The 23167-nt window shown below is 35.5% G+C and overlaps 1 protein-coding gene, 1 non-coding gene and 1 pseudogene across 2 annotated transcripts in view; 1 reads left to right on the forward strand and 2 right to left on the reverse strand.

Annotated features, from left to right (window-relative positions):
- Positions 1–23167, reverse strand: part of Brwd1 (bromodomain and WD repeat domain containing 1) — a 117897-nt gene that overhangs the window by 75857 nt on the left and 18873 nt on the right. Inside the window, exons 7-17 of the mRNA XM_048803947.1 lie at positions 22482–22582; positions 21402–21472; positions 20362–20462; positions 18348–18388; positions 17205–17303; positions 13921–14071; positions 13544–13678; positions 10929–11057; positions 10401–10626; positions 6120–6305; positions 2205–2388 (exon numbers count right to left, since the gene is read on the reverse strand). Coding sequence (XP_048659904.1) covers positions 2205–2388; positions 6120–6305; positions 10401–10626; positions 10929–11057; positions 13544–13678; positions 13921–14071; positions 17205–17303; positions 18348–18388; positions 20362–20462; positions 21402–21472; positions 22482–22582 — 1424 coding nt within the window. The remainder of the gene's footprint in view (positions 1–2204; positions 2389–6119; positions 6306–10400; positions 10627–10928; positions 11058–13543; positions 13679–13920; positions 14072–17204; positions 17304–18347; positions 18389–20361; positions 20463–21401; positions 21473–22481; positions 22583–23167) is intronic.
- On the forward strand, positions 3286–4352 carry LOC125617006 (annotated as a pseudogene).
- Trnaa-cgc lies at positions 16843–16916 on the reverse strand. Its single transcript has one exon. It is a non-coding gene; the product is annotated as a tRNA-Ala (tRNA).

A 23167-nucleotide genomic window follows, 5' to 3' on the forward strand; every position in this document is an offset into this window, starting at 1 on the left:
AAAAAAAAAAAAAAAAAAAAGAAAGAAAGAAAGAAAAAAAAAAGAACTAGTTCTGGGGCTGGGGTTGTGGCTCAGTTGATAAAGTGCTTGCATAGCATGTATGAGGCACTGGGTTCAATTCTCAGCACCACATTTAAGTAAATAAAGGTCAATCAATAATTTTAAAAAAAGGTTAAACAAAAAAAGAACTAGTCCTTCAGGTCTTTCACTCCAAATACATGTTTGTTTCCCCTGGTTTTGACAAGGAAAATTATCCCAAAATAACATTTTTGGTTCTCATGGCCATGAAACTCAGACACAAATTTAAGTATAATTATACAATATTATATAAATAGTAGTAATTTTCAGTATTTCCCATCACAGTTAGAGATCTTTCATTTCACTATTGTGTACTTATAAAACCTCCTTGTATTCACTGCACAGTAAGTACTACTATATGTACTCTAATATTACTCTTTCATCACTAAAACTCTTCTGGCTACACACATGAAGGAAACACTTTTACAAAACTATCCATGATGATATTTTTCATGAAACCCAAATATGACAGAATATGTAAATAAAGAAGAACCATCTATCCTGCCTCTTACATATTAAATTTTACTACTGGATAATCAAGTATCCTTGGGCAAATTTCCTTATAGTAGTATCCCAGCAGCCAGGTATAGTGGTGCACACCTCTAATCCCAGCAACTCAGGAGGCTGAGGCAAAAGGATCACAAGCACAAGGAGGGCTGAGCCATTTAGGGAGATCCTATCCCAAAATAAAAATTAAACAGGGATAAGTATTTCTCAATGATAGAGTACCCATGGGTTCAATTCCCAGTACAACAAAACAAAAGAAATATCTGAGAAATAAATGGAACACCTGATTAACATCAGGCTAGGGTTTAGCTCAATGGCAAAGTGCTTGCCTAGCACATGTGAGGCACTGGGTTTGATTCTTAGCACCACATAAACATAAACAAATAAAGGCATTCTATTCTATCCATCTATAACTACAAAAATTGTTTTTTTAAAAAAAAGAATTGAAACATCTAATGAATTAATAAACTAGGCATTAAGCATCAATGGGTGCTAACATAACAAAAAATACTAGATATTACGTGTGCATTATGAAAGAATGACATGAAATACTTGCAAAAAATAAGACATAATTTATGACATTTGAGACAACTGAAAATTTAAAACACTGCCTGGGTGTCTGATTGCAATAAAAACTTTTTTTAAGTTATGGTACTAGCATTTTGTTGAGAACGGCAAACCAATTACAGGTTTGAACCCTCTCAAGGCAGAGGCGATGCCCTTCTGAGAACTCTTGGTGGTTATCTCCCTAATTAGAGACTGTTCAGTGGCTGGTGACTCACTGTTTAGAGTTTATATCTCACAGATTTTATTGGTTCAAATAGCCTTAGGTTCAAACATCAGCTACCAGAAGGAGGAAGAAATATCAGTGCAAGGTGACAAGCCCCAATGGGGTTATTTTCCTCACACCCTCACTTTTGTTTATCTTGAAGAAGCTTTATCACAGTAAATTCTTTGGATTTTTAACCCATTCATAAGCATGCAGAGCATCCGCATGGTCAGCCAGCATTCTCCCTTCAGGAGCTCTGGTGATCCACCGTGGCCAGCTTTTCTATATTTGTGTTTGTCTTTATTTCCAATCATCTCACCTTCCCTAGTTCAGGAAACTGAGGAAATGTTGCACGTGTCACGACAGCCTTGTGGTTCACCTTTCAGAAACACATACTAAAAAACTTAGAGAAGGGGCTGGGGATGTGGCTCAAGCGGTAGCACACTCGCCTGGCATGCGTGCGGCCCAGGTTCGATCCTCAGCACCACTTACAAACAAAGATGTTGTGTCCACCAAAAACTAAAAAATAAATATTAAAATTCTCTCTCTCTTTTCTCTCTCCTCTCTCTCTTTAAAAAAAAAAAAAGAAAACAATATGTCTGGAGTTTTTTAAAAAAATGATTCTGACAGGATAAAAATGGGTGTTCATACAGATAAAACAATACAGGCTATGAAAAACTTTCCAATAAAGTAATTTTGACATTTTTCTCCCAATTAAAACAGATTTCCAACCATTACTAAAATATATTTACATGATTATTTACACAATTAATGTAATTAAGGATGTGTAAATAACCACATGAATATATTTTCACAGAGAAACAATATAAATAGATATCCTAAAACAAACCTAAATATGCCTAGTGGTACCTCTGGTACAACCACTCTTCGTTTCCAAGCCTGTAGGTCACGCTCTGTAGCAATCTGACTCCGTGGAGCATTTTGATGCATCTGACGAACACCTTCAACTTGTCCACTACGACGCAGACCAATATTTGGAGGTGATTGCATATCTAAACTTAATCTTCTAAAACCTAGCGAAAAATCATTAAAAAATTATTCCAAAATAGTTTCAAATTAAAATACATTTGACATGTAACAAGCACACATTTCTCCTAAGAGATATACCAAAAAAAGAGATCAAAGTGAAATGAGAAAACTTGTATGATTAAGATCAAAATGTAGAATGCTGAGCAAACATTAACTGCTAAGCCTCAATTTAAAATTTTATTAGACTGAAATTTTTAAATATGCAAATATTTTTCATGTTTGCCTCTCTAAAAATTCTGCTTTCTGTAAATCTGCACAATAATCTACTGAAAACAGCCTCCTCAAATCAAGATGGCTTTATAATAAACCTAGTCACACCATCAATCGAGACCCTCAGGAGACAATGGAAACCACCAGGAAGGAGCCTCCACAGCATATATCAGCTTGTGTTAGGAAATGCTGGCAGCACTAGTAGTGGAGAGTATTAATGCCACAACCCAGAGGACAGTACAGTCTGAGCCCACCGGCTGCAATTAAGCCGAACCAGGGAACAGGACCACATCCCAGGAGCCAGAACCCACAGAGGCTGGCCTTAAGGAGGAAGTCTGAGGCATTTTGATTGAGGGAGAGGGGGGCTGAGGATCGAATCCAGGGGCGCTTTATCACAGAGCTATATCCCCAGTCCTTTTTATTTTGAGGGGGTTTTACTAAGTTGCTATGGTTAGCCTTGAACTTGGGATTGTTCTACCTCTACACCCAGCCAAGTGATCATTTTCTTAAAATAAGGTGCGAGGGTTCCTGTGCCTGTACTCCCTGCCTTGGCAAAACCACAAGTGAACACCACTTCTTCATTCTTCTACGTACCACATTCTATTTATCAATCATGTGAACAGTCTGTGCTATAAAACACACTACACTTCACCTACCAATAAAACATTTATATGAAATATATTGGGATAGAGTCCCCCGGCCCCCTCAATCTTTCCTTTTTCCCAGCAGCCACTGCAAGGAAGGTTGAGCTGTGCAGTTTTAGCAAATACAAAAAAAAACCCCAGACATGGGAGACGCTGTGCCAGGACTGACACAAAGGTTTTCCAATTTATTAATACAAAATCCAAGTTGGCACTCCTTCCCAGAAGAATCCTTGGCAGATAAACTGGACTGTCCTCTACAGAAGAAAACATCAACAGGGCCGAATGGAAGAAATTCTAAAGAAGAAAACCTAATATGCAGTAAAATTTCAGAAGGCCATTACTGGTGCATCTCTTGCAGATATAATGGCCAAGAGAAAACAGAAACCAGAAGTTGGAAAAGCTGCTGCTAAGACTCCCACAAAGACAACACCTGAGCACAAGACTGTGAAGCTTGTGAAGGTTTCTGCTCCCAAAATTGATAGAAAACACTAAATTGGTAGATAATATTTTAAAATAAAGCTGTATCTGTAACTCTAAAAAAGGAAGGAAGGAAGGAAATAAAGAGGAAGAGGAAAAGGAAAAGAAAAGATAAATACTGGGCTAAGGAGGTGGAGCTCAGTAGCAGAGCACTTGCCTCATACATGCAAGGCCTTCTATCCCCAACTGTAAAAAAATAAAAAGTAAAATAAAGCCAACATTTTGACCCTTGCCCTCTATGGTCAGCCAGGACGAGAGAATAAGGGGACCCCTCTCTGGGTCCTGCAATTCTGGTGAGTCACCAGATTTGTTGATCAGGGAGATCTAGAGAACAGGAAGCCAACCAGTGCACATTATGCAAAGAGGAGGGTCATTGGAGACAGAAATGTCCCTGATGCTTGCAAAAGAAGCCACATATGGTCAGCCAGACCCTACCCAACCTGGCAAGTGGTAGAAAAAAGCTAAAGGCGCCAAGAGGCTTTGCACATGTAAATTGACAGTGGGGAAATGTAACAGTGGTCCACTTTATCCCTTGTTGCTCTACCACTGCTTTTTGTTGTTGTTGTTGTTGTTACCAAGGACTGAACTTAGGGGCACTCAACCACTGAGCCACATTCCAGTCCTATTTCATATTTTATATAGAGACAGAGTCTCACTGAGTCGCTTGGCATCTCAACATTGCTGAGGATGGCTCTGAATTCACAATCCTCCTGCCTTAGCCTCCCAAGGCCCTGGGATTACAGGCCTATGCCAACACGCCCAGCTTGCAACTTATTTTTAAAACTGGCATGTTTCTTTCCCTTCCTCTCTCCCTGCTCTTCCCTAATTTCTTCCTCATCCTTGGCAGAGTTATATGTACACAATCCCCCATAAGAACGAAGTAATGCAGACTTTGAGATATTCTGGTACCATCCCTAAACTATCTCCCAAATTAAGAAGTGAATTACAACTCCAACAGAAAACACATGGAATACAATCTTTGAGTCACCTCTTTAAAAGCCCCCCATTCCCACTGATGGGCAGAATCACAGCCTTCATGACAGGAATCCCCTGTGTTTCTCCTCTGCTAGTAAAGCAATAAACCTTTTTCTTTTTTCTCAAAAAAAAAAAAAATTAAACAAAATATATTGAAGAAACATTTCTCAAACTGAGAAATATAAATTCTATATTAACTGCTTAAGTAATAGTGTTATTCTCCAAAAATTTGCAAATATGCACAAGATTATGTATCATAACATTACTTGTAATAGCAAAGCATAAGAAATAACCTATATACACATAAACACATTACAAAGATTTGCTATTCCATGTAGCAGAGTACTATGAAGCTATAAAACAGGATAAGGAGAAACTCTGTCAATTGATGAAGTGATAAATGGTGACTCCTACAACATACTGTTAAGGGGGAAAGGTGAAGAAGAATGCATGTATATCTGTGCCTCTTTCTATGATGCACTGAGGAACCATGTTTAACCAGAACACAAGTACCAGGATATGAGCAGACAATCCAAACTGCAAGAAACCCTGAAACAACAGGACTGAACCCTTCCATGCTAAGAGAAATCTTTTTCTAGATTAAAGAAAGACATAATAGACTGGGAGTGTAGCTCAGTGTTACAGTGCTGGCCTAGCATGTGTGAAGCCCTCAGCAAGAGTCCCAGCACTTCCATCAAAAAAAAGAAGAGGAGATAATAATTAAATGCAACAAGCAAGGCTGAACTAATCCTAAATTTCTAAAACTGAAAAACTATGAGACACTTTGTAGAAGACAGCAATATTGTAAAAACAAAGTCTGTACAGTGTAACCATTACATTATGTTTATGTAAGAGGATCTTCCAGGTTCTTTGAAAATCACAGGATAAAGCACCATGATATGAAGAGTCAGAGAGTCTTCAACTCACTCACAAATGCTGATTCACTAAGAAAAATTAGTCTCTACCCAGTTTGGTTTTTCAAAAATCACAAATGTTAAAGCAAGGCAAAACTAAAACTATAATTTTCCTTCAAAAAACCACTTTATTATTAGATATCATTTAATACAATTTGCAAATGCTGTTTTTAGACAAAAACTTCATTAACCATTTAACATACTTGAAAATCATGGGGCTGGGGTTATGGCTCAGCAGTAGAGCGCGAGCCTCGCACATGCGGGGCCTGGGTTCAATCCTCAGCACCACATAAACATACATACATACATACATACATACATACATAAATAAATAAAGCCATTTAAAAAAAATCAAATGCCCATTTGTAACTACAGCAAATTAAAAAATACCTTCAAAATACTACTTAAGTTGCAAAAATATACTGCTTATTCCAAGTTTTACTCTTTAATTTCAATACCGCTACATTTAGATACAACACTTTCCATATTTGTTACCTCTTCGAGGTGTTTCTTCCCCATTTGAAAATCCACTTGGAACAATATCCTGATCTGCTCCCGTTCTTTGATCTTGCTGCTGCTGCAACTGCCTTATCATTCCATCAAGGATGCTGGGCTCTGGGCTTCGTTCACCATTATCATTGGTTTGTAGGCTTATAATTTGTTCAATTACCTCTCCATCACCTACAAATTCAATTATGAATCATAACATATATGAGTAGGAAAAAAGTACTTCAGTAGCTTACAATTAGAAATACATTAACAGGGTTGGGGATATGGCTCAGTGGTCGAGTGCTTGCCTAGAATCCCTTAGGCTCTCCAGTCCCCAACACTGCAAAAGAAAAAATAAGACCAGAATTGCTGTTTCAAAATAAACAAATAACTAAGTGACGAATTAGAAAAGATACCTTACATATACACAATTAATTCAGAGAAAAAATTCAAAACAAACCCCTCTTTTAGAATACCAAGTACTACAAAAACCTCAACACAGCCTCTGGGACCCTCTGAGACAGAAGAAGCATGGAAACCAAGGCTTACTAAAGCCTTCCTGACAACAACAGGTATGCATAGTATTTTAATGCGGATGAAAGCAGTGACTCCAATGTCTTCTGTACTGTCTCATGGAACAAGGCAGAGAGGTTAGGACTTCTAGGTCTTCAACAAGAGACAACTATAGGTCTCTGAGCACACCCAGGAGTCCTCAGAACAGGTACAGTTGATGGAGGTTGTTTCACATGCCTGACCTACTCAGCATAAACAACTATACCTCTTAGTATGTTTTTAGTAGAACCAGTACGCATCATTCTTCAAACACAAAATCAGATTTTTTTTAGTGCCTTTGCAGAGATATTTAATCAGTTCAGAATTAGAATTAATGGAAATAATTATTAGATGGCTGTGGATTTACAAAATGGTTTAGAAAAGTGCCTAGATGTTAATATTTTCATGCTAAAATCCCTTAATCATCTTCCTATTATAGATGCAGCTTCTATTGAAACATGAACTCAGTATATACAAAACTTCTCCCCTTTTCCCACCCATTAATTATAATATTAAAAGAAATGAACAGATAAAATTTGCCACCATAGTAACAGATCCAAAAACTGAAAAATCCCATGTAGCATTAAAGGGGGGGGAAACACAGACTCCCCAAGCATTCATTTATATATTTATATTTACATATATACAAATATATACATGCATGCACACACACATACATACACTCATATCTTACATATCATTTACTATGGAAACCCATGAAGAATTTATAGGAGCTAAATGTCAGCTCATATTGATTTTGTCTTTTAAATTTAAAAAAATAAATAAATAAATTTTTTGATCACTCTCAAAACAAATTATAGTTAAAACTATTACAACATGGGATCAAAGGGAAAATAGTAACAAAAAAAGAGTCTTAATCCTCCCCCTACCCCCCAAAAGAACCGTAGGTCTATAAAACTTTTCTTTGGTAGCACAGATTACTTAAGTGTTGACCTTCTCAAGTATCAGAATAACTTTCTACTTGATGTGGTACAATCAGTACGGAAGTATCAAGGGAGGGTTCCAAGCATGAAGAATGATGTGCTTCAGGAAATGACCCTCCATGATAAACAACTGTAACATTAGGAAAAAATATTTATAAAACATGGGCTTTCAGATCCTGGGCAATAGGCACCTGGGAAGCAAGGTGTGATTGCAAACACACATAATCCCAGTGACTCGGAATGCTTATATAGAAGGGTCACAAGTTCAAGGCTAGCTTGGGAAATTCACCAAGAACCCCTTTCAAAATAAAAAGGACTGGGCATGCNGGCACAAAATTCTACATATTGTATGATTTTTTTTTTTTTTTTTTTTTTTTTACAATATTCCTTCGTATAATATTACAACAGACCCCCCTACCTTACCTACAGGAGAAAAATTCCAAGATCCCCACAGTGGATGTCTGAAAGCATGGATAGTACTGAACTCCACATAAACTATGTGTATTTCCTACTATACATACACAAGTTTAATTCCTTTTCCATCTTAATCTAAAGCATTATTGCACACTGTGGTTATTAACATACAGTTTGATATGCAAAACTAGCAAAAATTCATTTTCCCTTCAAAACAAATTTTACAGATAGAATGTCGATTATTAACCATAGATCTTAGCATCACAACATTCAAAATTTCCCCTTATTATATTCAGAATTTTCTCCTTTTCACTCCAAAAAGCACATTACCAATTCTTTTTGAAATACCTAAACTGCCAGCATAACACTCTGTTGGACCCATTTTAAGTACAGTAGAGTTTAACGGAACACATCCACTGTAATATTGAGACAGCTAGTCTAACAATCAAGAGGGCTACTAACTAACAGGTGGGCAGTTTATACTACATAGATAAAGCAGTCAAAGGAATAATTTATATCCTGAAGAGAAAGGCAAAAAATACATCACACTACATGGCATGCAATTTAAAATTCATGTATTATTTTATTTCTGAAATTTGCCATTAAATATTTTAGAATTGCAGGTATAGCACATAGTTAAAACCATGGAATGTGAAATCACAACTATACAATTACTATGTAAAAAATTCCCTTAAAAGACAAAGTTAAAAGTTAAGTCAGGTGCAGAGACGCATGCCTGTAATTCCAGAGGCTCAGGAGGCTGAGGCTGGGGGATTCCAAGTTCAAAGCCAGCCTTAGCAATTCAGCAACTCCCAAGACCTCATCTCTAAAAAAAAGTATTTAAAAAGGGCTGGGGATATGATTCCCTTCGTTCAATCCCCAGTACCAAAAAAAAAAAAAAAGAAAGACAAAGTGGTAACAAGGGACTAGAGAAAGGGAAAAAACTCTCTAAATGGGCCCAAGGAACTTAGAGTGACAGTAAAAATCTTACATAATTAACATTTGTCAAAATTCATTTAAATCATATATACTTAGATTGATAAGTTTGTTGTATATAATGTATACTTCAGTAAACTAATAAAAAAGTTATTTTTTAAAGAGTAAACAGTGATGTACATCAAGCTTGAACCTTAAATATAGGTAGTAATTTAGTTTAAATAAATCAGTATTCAACCAAACGAAGAAGCACTTTTTCACCTAACATCTGTAAAGAGAAACACTACACTATAAACAATTAATTACAATTACAAAGACTTAGCACTTGGCTAAGAGAGGGTAAGTATAAGATGAGCCTGGAACATCTTGTGTCAGGAAAGCAAAGAATTGCTTTAAAAATGATGGGGACTTGGGAAAGGACAGTGTGAAAAGTCTTCTCAGAGTCAAACCTAAGGATAATGAGTAACAAAATAATAACAGTAATGGACTATAACCAAAATATAACAACCCATACAACCATACTAAAACTTAGTACACCGTGTAATAGAGTGCTTAACAGGCAAAATCATCAATGGATCCTAAAACCTGGATGAAGTATGCAAAGAACAGAGAATTTGTATATCATCTATGTATTAATTACAAGAGAAAAAAGTGGTAACTTTAGGAAAAACTTAGCAAGCAACACCATAACAAGATGTTAAAGGCAATATTACCAATCACTGGACAAACCACAATCATAAGCATCCTGACATGTGATGCTCCAGGAAGAGGTCACCTATGCTGTACTCTGTCAAAAGTGTATGACCTCCCCCAAACAGGCAAGCCCAAACTGAGGCATTCAACAAAATTCCTGGCCTATACACTTCAAATATATCAGTATCAAAGTCAACAGCCGGGGTTCTAGCTCAGTGGTAGAGCACTTGCCTGGCACCTAGGAGACACTTAGTTTAATCATCAGCACCACATAAAAATAAAGGAATTGTGTCCATCAAAAAGACAAAAAAAAAGAGCCAAGACCCCTCTCCAGATTAAAAGAAATTTAGAAAATATGACAATTTTATGTACAGTGCCAAATTGGAACCAGGGAAAAATAAAAAAGTTCCAACAGGCATTATTACAGTAACTGGCAAAATTTAATTACAAACTATCAATTTGATAATAACATTGAGGGTTAAATGTCCTAATTTTGATAGATGTCTATGGTTACATAGGAGATTATTACCCTAAAATACAAATTAAAATATTTAAGGGTAATGGGCATAAAATATCCAGAACTTAAGATTCAAATAGTTCAAAGTAATATATACACAAAGAGAAAATACACCAAATTTTACAAAATATATTAATGACTACTGAACTTAATGACTACTGAACTTAAAGGTATGGGAGTTCATTATTCTTAAAATTTTTCAAAAGGAAAGAAAAAGACTTTTCTACTTACTTGTGGCCACATAGCCTAGTTGTGGAACCAAATGTTCATCTGCAGAATTTTCTCGACCTGGTACTAATCTCTGATACTTAGTTGGATGAGGATTTCCATCTACATCTACCAAGAATGGTGGAGGCATAAGATGAGGAGCCTGCTGAGTTTGCTCATCTAAGACATAATTATTAGAATCTCTGATCAGTGGTCGGTAGTCAGTATGGAAAAACATCTGATCAGGTATCTAGAAAAGTAAAGTTCACAGGATGACATTTTGAAGTGCATGTATGCTAAAGAAAACAAATATTCAACAGTTAATTAAAAGCATAAGGATCACCCACTTGAATCAAAGTGTGGAATATGATATGTCAAGAAATTTGTAATGTTTTGAACAACCCACAATAAAAAAAAAAAATAAAAAATAAAAAAAAAAAAAACGAAAAAAAAAAAAAACAAAAAAAAAGCATAAGGATCAAATAAGTATAGCTAAAGTATTTCTAATCTCTTATAACTTTCTATATGCCATAAGAAAGCATTAAAAATGACCTTTTCATATGGTTTGCTGCATCCAAATCCAAAAATGAGTAGGTGCCCATGAGAATCTGTACAGGCAAAATGCTGTCCATCCTGTGAAAACTTACAGTCAAACACAGCTCCATGTCCTTGTCCTTCAATCTAGAAAACCCAGAAGGGGAAAAAGTTTTATGACCAATTCTACACCAGCACTTTTAGTATGTAACCTTATTTAATGTGAATAATCTGCTGCAATACATCCCTTCTGGAATTCCACCCTCACCCACCAAGCCCAAGAGCTGGGGATTGAGCTCAGGCCTTGCACATGCTGGACAAGCACCCTACCATTGAGTATAATCCCTAACATCTTCAAAAAAATAATTTATACAATTTTGCATTAAACACATACATCAATTAATATATTATCAGATTCGTTTTAGATAATACTAACCTAGGGGGAAAAAAAATCCAAAGATATTCTAAGTATTAGTTGTCCAAATGATCAAATGAGCACTTGTAAACTAATCCAAACTTCTACCAATGAATGGCAATTTAAATAAACTTTTATTAAAATATACAATAAAAGCAAATAACCTGCTAGGAAAATGATTATAGATTAACAAAGTTTTATGTGTTGTGAACTAAAAATCAACACTTTTCTGGAATTTAAGGAGGACTTTACCTCAACTCACTACTAAAATGATTGACAACCATACAAAACTGGGCAATGCTATAAAGTCTCAAGAACACATGTTAAAATGCCTGTAACTCCTTAAACCACAGACTTCAGGAAGAATACTTGAAGTGTATCATAGTTTACTACTCCTTTTTTTTTTTTTTTTTTTTTTTAAAGCAGTACTGGGGATTGAAGACATGGGTGCTTTACCACCAAGCCACATCCCCAGTCCTCTTTTTGACAGGTGATCTCACTAAATCGCAGAGGCTGGCCTTGAATTTGTGTTCCTCCTGCCACAGCCCCTATAGAGTTGCTGGAATTACAAGCATTCCCCAACATGCACAGCTATATACATTATTTTTAAACTATCTTTAATTCTTCCATTCCAGCTGTAAATTATATCAGTTTAACATCAATTAGGACCTTTTTACACAGTAACTCAAAATTTATCCTAATAATCATGTGCAAAGATATTCAAAGTGTTTTTGACACACAACATTTTAGAAATCACTTAAACCCCCAACAAAAGAAAAATAACTGAGTAAGCTATTTTCTTCTGAGACAGACTGAAAAATATTTAAGGCTTTCAAATAAGGTATTCACATAAAATTAATTTTAAAAGTTCTTTTAAGTTTAAGAACTATGTCCAAGGATATCAACTAACAGAATAAATGATACCATTTGAAAATACTCAATGAATGTGAATGTTTGCATATGAAATCTGATGAGAAAAAGGCATTTGGAGTCTCAAAATAGCTCCTTTAAATTGAGTAGAGTGATGAACACCTGTAAACCCTGGAGGCTGAGATGGCAAGATCACAAGTTCAAGGCCAGCCTGGGCAACTTATCAAAACCCTGAATCAGTGAAAATTAAAAGGGGTGGAAATAAAGCTTGAAATATTAGAGCACTTGCCTAGCATATGTGAGCACCTGAGTTCAATCAGCAGTTCTACAAGGAAAAAAAGGGGTGGGGTGGGGGGCTACATTAGTTTTATACTTACAAAAAGAAAAAAAATATTTTTTAGTGGAAAAATCTCACAGAAGCCACGTTAACTTCATATTTAAAATTGTCACCACCAATAGCAGCATAAATAAATATCACATGACTCCAAGGGATGGACAGAGGGTAAAAGATCATTATTTAATTTCATCGAAAAAATGTGTAACATGAAGACTATCAGTCAAAGCTGAAAGATGTTCTATAAAAAAACTGTATACTCAAACACTTAAGACGAGGATAAAATAAAAACACTAGAGGGCTATTAGTGATTAAATAAAACTAGAGAGATAAAACCACTTATTGAAATATATGATCTTTAGTTGGATCCTAAGAAAGAAAATATAGCTGGTTTAATGGCATTCCTGAACCAACTGACAAAATTATAGATCTGGATTAAGTAATGCTATTTTTACCAATGTAAAAGAATTCTCATTTGGTTCTAGAATATAACATATATATGCAAACAGAAAAAAGATGAGGAAAAATCTAATGATGCTTGAACAATTGAAACATCTAGGAAAGTATTTTAAATATTAATGTATAATGATCATAAATTTGCCAATTAAAACATACTGACACACTTCATACACAAAAAGCTAAACAAATAACTTTTGAAACTTTTCCCTTGTACAAATCAGTTATACAGAGAATTTCATGTGTATATTCATATACAGCTGTCAGATATTTATAGGTTTTTACATACCCTAATTTCTATTTTTTTTTAATATTTATTTTTTAGGTGTAGATGGACACAACACAATGCCTTTTATTTTTATGTGGTGCTAAGGATCCAATCTGGGTCCCGCCTGTGCTAGGGGAGCACTCTACTGCTGAGCCACAATCCCAGCCCCTACCCTAATTTCTAGAAAAAAGAATCGCCAAAATGCTGAAATCTATTTCTGGTTAACTCTCATAATCTAAATACTCTAAACAAATGCAAGTATGCATAAAGGTGTACCTCATTTCACTTACCATATTAAAATAATGCTTCATCTTGGTACCTTTTGTAATATCCCATATAAATATGCTGCCATCATGTCCTGCAGATAACATAATTCTGGAATCAAAGGGGTGTGTCTCCAAGACAAATACTTCATCAGCATGTCCCTTTATTCAACAAAATCATAACATTAATGAGGGTTTACAAGTCACAAGTTGCAAATTTTTTTAAAAATACATCCTGTCATATTAATAAGGGATTTTAAAACTGTACTAAAGACAATATTTATATTGTTAAGCATAAAAAATTCCCAATCACTTGACAAACAGAACTTATTCAGTATACTACTAGAGTTTCAAACATAAGACTTGAAGAATTTTGATTTGTCATATTTATAAGAACTACCTACCAGTAAATTATGAAGCAGTTGTCCAGTATAAGAATTCCAGACTTTGAGGACATGATCATTCACAGCTGTAACAACAATGCTATCATTTTGATTCCAAGCTATCATTGTTACCTTGGGTTTCATAAACCTTTCTTCTTCTGAAGATAAGTCTCTAAAAATATATATACACATACACAATGTATAAGCTTATTTGGGTGGCAGATTATACAATTTACACAATCTTCATCAATATAATAACTAAAAAAATGCACTGATACAAGTCTGTCATTCCAGCTACTGGAGAGGCCGAGGCAGGAAGATCCTAAATTCAAGGCCAGCCTTGGCAAAATTAGCAAAACTGTCCCTCAAAAAATAAAAAGGGCTGGGGATGTAGATGTGATAAAACATCTGTGGGTTCAATCCTCCACACTACATCAAAAAAGAAAAAAAAAACAAGCAGCAATTAAATGTGCTTATTTTATCAGTCCTATAGAAAGTTCATCATATCTAACTACAATCATTGTCTAGAAACAGATTAGGACAAAACCTGAGGGTTAAGGAGTAACTTAGAAGCAGTTCAAAACGAAAAAAAGCACAGAGTTGGACACCACTGCTGTACCTGGAGCAAAGTACCTTTTCCCTGCCGTTTTTCAATTATTTCCTTCTCTTAACACCCAAGCCTATTGTTCATTCTTGCTTTCAACTGCTTCTCCAGAGAAACAAGTTTAGGTAAGAAAATTTACCTTCACATCCCCAAATTCCAGCAAACTAGCAGAGGCAGAGACACAAATGCTCCAACAGGAATCAGACTACACTCTTCCCTTTACATTTCCCTGTTTTTACACGTCTCTTGGTAAAAATGGTCTTGCATAAACATCTGCATGTTTTTCAGCCTTTATTAAAGTGGTATATGGGGTTTCTCTGTAAACTATAGTTGGATACAACGGGAGGGAGGGGAAAGGCCTAACTGAGTCTGAAATCATTAACATTCTAACAATCATAAGCATCTAACATTTCAATTAAGAGAGCATCTACAAGAGCAAGGAGTAAGTGCTACATAACAGCTACCTAAGTAAGCATGATGAAACACACAAAAGAGTAAGTCTAAGCAGATTGGTCATGGGAAAAAATAATACTGGAGGTAAAACAAAGATGCTAAGACTCTTTGAAATCAAAACTTTCCCAATTAACTACCATGAATTTACTAACAAACAAGTTCCATTTCACAAGGTAGATTGATTAACCAAGATCAGAACACTAAAATAATTACTCAATTAATTCTTACAGAAGATTCTGCTTTTCAAGAAAAAGCAGAATTTATATATTACCATCACAAAGGGACTTAACAAGTTCACTCCATAAATGGAGTCTGACAGCCAGAAAACTAAGCAGTTTTCATTCTCATTAAAATAGAAAGTTTTATTCAAGTTTTAACATTTATGTTCGTATTGTGTCTAATAAATAACTATTCAGGGGTCACTATGATTTCAAATTATCTTCACTCCCATTCTCCTTCATTTTATATTAACCAAGGACTGACAGTATTTCAACTGTTTGCAAATGGATGAAAGATTTTAACATTATAACAAAAATAATTTTAAAAAATTAAAAAATTTTTTTAATTTCTGAGCAAAAGTTGTCTAGTTCCACTATTTATTCTTTCCACCATCCACCACAGATAATTTCACAACAATATTAAGATCAAATTTATTTTGAATGCACAACACAAATCTTTGGACTACCAGAAGACACTGCAAGTCATTTTTTATTATTAAAAATAAAACAAGACATGATACCTCCCCCCAACCCCGGGACTAGACTCAGGGGCATTCTACCACTAAGTTACACCCCCAGGACTTTTTATTTTTTATTTTGACATGGCGTCTCACTAAGTTACCAAGGCTGGCCTCAAACTTGTGTGTGATCTTTCCACCTTAGCTTCCCGAGTCTCTGAGATTGCTGTGATGCACCATGGCATCTAGCTAAACATGATGATTTTCCAAAAGACAAAACTGTAAGACAACATTTCCCAGATATTAAAAAAAAAAAACTGTAAAGATAAACTTTAGAAACAACTTGAAAAATAATATTTATGACCAGACTTCTATTACAGCGTACCTACAATACAAAGGTATTTACAAGAGACAAAAGAACATCCAATATACACTGCAGGCCAGGCAGCGTAATACAAACTTTTGGGGTAGCACTTTAATTTCCCAATAATGCTTCAAAAAATGAGGCCTCCTTTCCCAGATACCGAAAGAGATTTCTTTTTTTTCTTTTTAAGAGAGAGAGAGAATTATTATTTATTTATTTTTTTAATTTTCGGTGGACACAACATCTTTGTATGTGGTGCTGAGGATCGAACCTGGGCCGCACGCATGCCAGGCGAGCGTGCTACCGCTTGAGCCACATCCCCAGGCCCCCCCCCCCCCGAAAAGAGATTTCAAAACGTTAAATGACTTTCTCAAAACAGTTATGAGTGGTATCTGAGCCAAGGTCTGACTACAAAATATATGTTACTTCCACCATCCAAACTGCCTCCTTCAAATATATGCAAACCAAAAAAGCTTTCAACTATGCAATATTCATCTCGGAAAGTGCTATTTGTCTCAAAGATGTTCAAACTATGTCTAAAACTTTGGTGGGGGCAAGGACTAATAAACAAGCCTTCAAAAACAGCCAACATTTTAGCATGCCCCATTAGAACTGTTTGTGTGTGTGTGTGTGTGTTGTGCTAGGGATTGAACGCAGGGCCTTGTGCATGCAAAACAAGCTCTCTACCAACTGAGCTATATCCCCAGTCCTTCATTTTTATTTCAACAATAAAGTACATTTGTCTTCGTTAGTCTCAAGCATAGCTCCTAGTTAAAATTTAAAATTTCTAGAGAAAAGTAATTTTTCCACACTTGACATACTCTGAATTCATTTTATAATTTATTTTGTGTGGTGCTGGGGATCGAACCCAGGGCCTTGTGCATGCGAGGCAAGCACTCTACCAACTGAGCTATATCACCAGTCCTCAATTATATAATTTTCTGTTATTTAAATAGGAGATTTTAATCTAAATGTAAAACCTAAGGAAGTCAATGCAATAATAAACTCATATGTACTTTCCTATATTAACCTAGATATATGGGATTTAAGTGTTTATTAGACATGTTATTCACTTAGACTATAGCTCTTTATAGGTGGTTAAAATCTCAACAAAATAATAAATATGGCGGGGGGAGGGGCACCACAGAAGATGAACAGAGAAGGGGAAGGAGGCACCTATGACACACTTTATGAACATCTCAACTTACCCCGAGATTCTGGTAGCCATATCCAATAAAATACTTCTCCATTCTAACTGCTCAAATCTCCAAATTCGTGCTGTTCCATCTCTGCTACCACTTAGGAACCTTAAAATATTCAGAAAAAGATCTTCTACAGACATACTTGCTACTATTAAATCACCAAGCAAAGAAAACTGTAATGTAGCTTCCCTAACAAATATAAAGGGGAAAATATGCCCTGATAAAAGGTTAATCTACAAGTGTTAATTCAAAAAACAAGTTATTTAGGGCATACGAGTGAGAGAACAAATCGAGTTGCTGGGCTCTCTGAAACAAAAATTATAAATTCAACCAACAGCTTTTCAAACAGATTGAGTTTCCATAATGTAAAAGCAGTATCTGGATAGAGGGGAAAATTAAGAGCATGGAAAAATTTAATAAGAGCAAAAACTAATTTTAAGCATTGTAATACTAAGCTCTAAATAATTCATGCTTGACACTGTAAAAAAATAATATATTAACAGATGAAGGTGCAAAGACTGCAATTTAGGAAAGGAACCTGGCACACAGCAGGTGACAGTAAGGATATAATTTAGGTAATAATTTCAATGCAAAAAATAAAAATACTTTCAGTGCATTTGCAGTAACTAATGAGAAAACAAACTTCATACTACTCAAAGAAGGAATGTCATCACTGAATTTTTTTTTCACACCAGCATATCGGACATGTAGCTAAAGAACTACTCTTGGTCACAGAAGGCAATGAACACTACAATTCTAAAATTTTAATGTCATGTGTTTTCTCCAATCACAAACACTTTTTACCCAGTTAATATATTTGCTGTATATGAGTATCTGTAATAAACAAAGTGACATTACTACAGTTAATAATGTATTATTTAAAAATTGCTAAGAATAGATTTTAAATCTAATCTCCAGGAAAAAAATAAGTATATGAGGTGGTGAGTGCTTATTAGCTTGAGTTAATCACTCAATGAGGCCAACATGAAAGCATCACATTGTACCCCATAAATATATACAATTATAGTATCAATTAAAAATAAATTTAAAATTATAATATAAAGGGGGAAATATGAAGTTATATATCTCTATACAATTATGTAACACATTGTATTTGTCTAAAACACACACAAACATAAACATACTTACCGATCACCATTGTTGCAAAATTGAATACTATCTACTTTATCCTAAAGGGGGAAAAAACAAATACACAAATTATTATCCACATAGTTTGCTAATTAAACAGTTTCAATGCCATAAGCACATATGGTTTTACAAGCAAGACACCCGCACTTGTGCTGCTTAATCCAGTCATTCAAAATTATTGCACTTTTACATGCAAAGATGAAGGAGGAACCTAAAAAGACAAAGTTCTCATCTCTAAGACAGGCATATCCAACAGAAAAACAGCCCTGCACATTAAAATAGTGCTGTCTTTATATCTGTTTAAAATGACTTATATGGACAGGCATAGTGATGCGTGTGTGTAACCCAGTAACTTAGAAGGCTGAGGCAAGAGGACTGAAAGTTCAAAGCCAGCCTCAGTAAGCAAAGCCCTAAGCAACTTAGTAAGACCCTGTCTCAAAATAAAAAATTGTTAAAAAAGGGCTGAAGATGTAGCTCAGTGGTTAAGCAACCCTGGGTTCAAAAATAAAATGTGGAGCTGGGAATGTAGCTCAGTAGTAGAGTGCTTGCCCAGCATGCAAGGGGCCCTGGGTTCAACTCAGTGGTTGAGTGTCTCCAAGTTCAAAAAGAAAAAAAAAAAAAAAAAAGACTTATGTGAAAATGAAAAGGCATGTGTGGAAATTCATCAATATAATAAGACCTTGAAACAGATGAAAACAAGGCATTTTCACTTTATGTAGAGAAAAAAATTTTTCTCTTAAAGCAATAAAGATCTATATCAAAAAATCTCTGGATGAGGATTACCCTCCCCAAAACTTCCTTTAGTACAAAAGATGACCTCACCTCAGCTCAGAAAACTGAGTTATCTTACTACATATTCATAACTTCATGAGCTTGTCAGGACAAGTGAGCCCCTCTGAAAGTAGCCCATCCAGACCAACTGTCATAATCAAGATTTTAGGCTAAAAGCCAAAATAACCACTTTAAAATAACACCCCTCTCAAGGAGCTAAAAGGAGTTGCCAATGAGATCTCTTCTGTTTATGCGATCCCTACGCCTAAGTTTAGAATTCACAGAATTCACAAAAACCATCTTATACCTGAACATTTTCTTTATTATATAAAAGATAAAAAACTCTAGGGGATATAGTTCAGTGGAAGAGCAATTGCCTTGCATGCATGAGGTGCTTGGTTTGATGCCCAGCACTGCAATACATAAATTAAACAAAAATCTCTAAATTTTAATATTTTCACAGTTCAATAGCACTCAGCAAAAATTTTCTAAGACCAGGCGCAGTGGTGCACGGCTGTAATTCCAGTGGCTCAGGAGGCTGAGGTGGGGGAAAGCAAGTTCAAAATCAGCCTCAGTAAAAGCAAGGCACTAAGCAACACAGTGAGACTCTGTCTCTAAATAAAATATAAAATATGGCTGGGGTCGTGGCACAGCAGTAGAGCGCTCGCCTAGCACATGTGAGGCTGGGGATTCAAACCTCAGCACCACATATAAATAAAGGTATGGTGTCCAACTACAACTAAAACAATAAATATTTTTTTAAATAAATAAATAAAATATAAAATAGGGCTGGGGATGTGGCTCAGTGGTTGAGTGTCTCCAAGTTCAATCCCCAATACCCACCCCCCAAAAAAAAAACCTTTCTAAGTATATTACATCAATGAATTATATCAAATACAACTATGATTTCATATTTTAAAATTTTATACAACCGAAATAAAACTCTTTAAAATAGTTGGGCAAAGTGGCATGTGCCTGTAATCGCAGCTACATAGGAGGCTGAGGTATGAGGAACCTAATTTCAAGGTCAAACTGAACAACTTAGTGAAACCATGTCTAAGATTTAAAAAACAGGGCTGAAAATTCAGCTCAGAGGCCCAGTACTTGCTAAGCATGCCCAAGCCCCATGGTTCAATGACAGTTCCCAAAAAAAGAAAAGATTAGAACACTAACAATTCCCCTTATCAATAATAGGAATGCTATTAACAATTATCCTATACAATTTTAAAACACAAATGCTTACAGTGTGGCTTTCAAGTTCTGCAATTTTTTCAGGTGCTTCAAAACCCAAAAAGTACATTCTGATTACATGATCAGTACTACCTGTAGCTAAAAACATACCACCTGAAATAAAAACATAAAAGTTTAAACATCCAGCTTATAAAAAATATCTGAACAAATCTAACTTCTACATTAAAAGGCAAGATCTTTTATTACAAAACTAATTTATCTCACTACATTTATTTTGTAACTCATTGTATAAATAGCTTATTAAACTCTTATTTGCAACTTTAACATACAAAGTGAACCCAATCTGGAAATGTCCAGTATCCCTCTATACTGGGTGTGGAGGCAAGGCCAGGGCCACGTCAGCACCAGTGCTCTACACTACTGGGACAGTAGTGTACCAGTAGAGCACCGCCATACCTAGCTCTGGAATATAAGTTTCCTTCTTGATGTTTATGAAATTTTCATACTTCGGCTGGAAAAATATTTAACCTAACCTGAAAAAAAACCTACCACAAAAGTTCATGGTGCAAGAAAAGGGGGGAAAATTTCACCAAGATACATGTGTGGGAACCAAATTTAAACAAAAATATACAGTAAAACCGTTAATAGAAAATCACAAGGTTGGGGATGTGGCTCAAGCGATAACACGCTTGCCTGGCATGCGCGGGGCACTGGGTTCAATCCTCAGCACCACCTAAAAATAAAATAAAGATGTTGTGTCCATCGAAAACTGAAAAATAAACATAAAAAAAAAAAGAAAATCAGAAATTTAGGCATATCACCCATAGAGGACACAACACAGGACTAGATCACAATGAACACCTAAGCCCTCCTCATTGTCACTCTCATTACTATTAGCAATCAGAACTGCTGAATCACACAGAGGAACATGCAAAAAAAGGCTGATTAAATAAACATCACAAATTAAACCTAATGAAAGGACATCAGATGTCATTTACCACCTATCTGAATAAAAATTCTTAGCAATAATGCAGAATTCTAATAAAGGCTAAAGTAAAACTAAGAAAAAGATTACCAAACAAGTTACCTTACCAACACTAAAAGAAGAACAAAGCATTTGAACACCTGGCCGAGGCTTTTCAGTGAACTTCAGGGGGCGTGGACTTAAAAAGAATAAGATGTTGCTTTAAAATACATTAGTTGAACACATTAGCACATCTGAAATACTAGTTCAATCTGGCATATCTAAATATCATAATCTTATATCTGTAGTACCTTCTCATAGGCCAAACATTACTACTACCCGTAGCTAAAACCATATCACCTAAAATAAAAACATAAAGGTTTAAACATCCAGGTTTAAACATTCTTAGGTGAGGTGAGTAGAACTCAAAGAGTGTAAATGAATCTTTTATCAAGGCTGCAAAGAAGAATACAGTAACACCATATTATAGCACGGGGCAAAAGAAATGGAATGCAAGCCAGTCTAAGTAGCCATATTTTTGGAAAATAAAAAGCTAGACACAGTGGCACAGGCCCGTGGTCCCAGCTACTCTTGAGGCTCAGGCAGGATTATCACTTGAACCTGGGAGGCAGGAGTATCCACTGAACCCAGGAGTGCAAAGCCAGCCTGGGCAACATACAGAGACTACATCCCCCAAAAAACAGAAGAGACAAAGTTTTATAAATTGGATTTAACCCAATACATACAAAATATGTCAACATATTATCAATATCAATATAATTTTCAATAAATACTTTAGATACCAGCCACATTTGAAGCGTTCAAGTCAGTATGGTAGCTATGTGCTACCAAACTGGACAGTACTGGTCCATACCCTAGTTCTTATGATCCGCAAATGTTCCTGCCTGTATTTGATTATATACAAAATTGTGTATTTCTGATAAATGTTTCACATACATATTACTTCACTTCAATTTCACAAAAGTGTGTTCATGAAGACAAAAGGTAGGGTTCTTTAACATATCCAACTATCAAAAAAATCAACTGTACAGTAAGTAGTGAATGACACATTTGCTATATTAAATAAAATTATATTTTAAAGTAAAAGGGCAATCATAAAATATAATTTCTCCTCAGAATCAAATTTTATTCCATTGAGCCAAATATTAACTGCATTTAAAAATAAAACTTTACATAAAGTTGCTTACCTGAATTTCAGAGATTCTAAATCCCACTGCCAAAAGCAAACTGTTCCATCAGCACCAGTGGAAACCATATACCTTTGAGAGCCTTTGGCCATAGGGCTAAACTAAAAAGAAATAATATATACATCAGTCTCAAAAGCTTCTACAGTTTTAAACTTACAATTAAGTTTTCCAAGCAGTATGGAGACTCCTTGGAAAACTGGGAATGGAACCACCATTTGACCCAGCTATCCCTCTCCTCCATCTATACCCAAAGGACTTAAAAAACAGCATACTACAGGGACACAGTCACATCAATGTTTATAGCAGCACAATTCACAATAGCTAAACTGTGGAACCAACCTAGATGATCCTCGGTAGATGGATTAAAAAAATGTGGCATATATACACAATGGAATATTACTCAGCAATAAAAGAATAAAATCCATGGCATTTGCAGGTAAATGGATGGTGTTAGAGAAAATAATGCTAAGAGAGTTAGCCAATCCCAAAAAAACAAATGCCAAATGTTTTCTCTGATATAAAGTGACTGACTCATAATGGGATAAGGAGTGGGAGCATGGGAGGAATAGACAAACTCTAGATAGGGCATAGGGGTGGGAGGGGAATGAGGGGGGCAGGGGGTTAGCAATGATGGTGGAATGTGATAGACATCATTATCCAAAGTACATGTATGAAGACATGAATTG

This window comes from Marmota marmota, unplaced genomic scaffold, assembly GCF_001458135.2.
Source record: "Marmota marmota marmota unplaced genomic scaffold, marMar, whole genome shotgun sequence".
Classification (NCBI taxonomy): domain Eukaryota; kingdom Metazoa; phylum Chordata; class Mammalia; order Rodentia; family Sciuridae; genus Marmota; species Marmota marmota.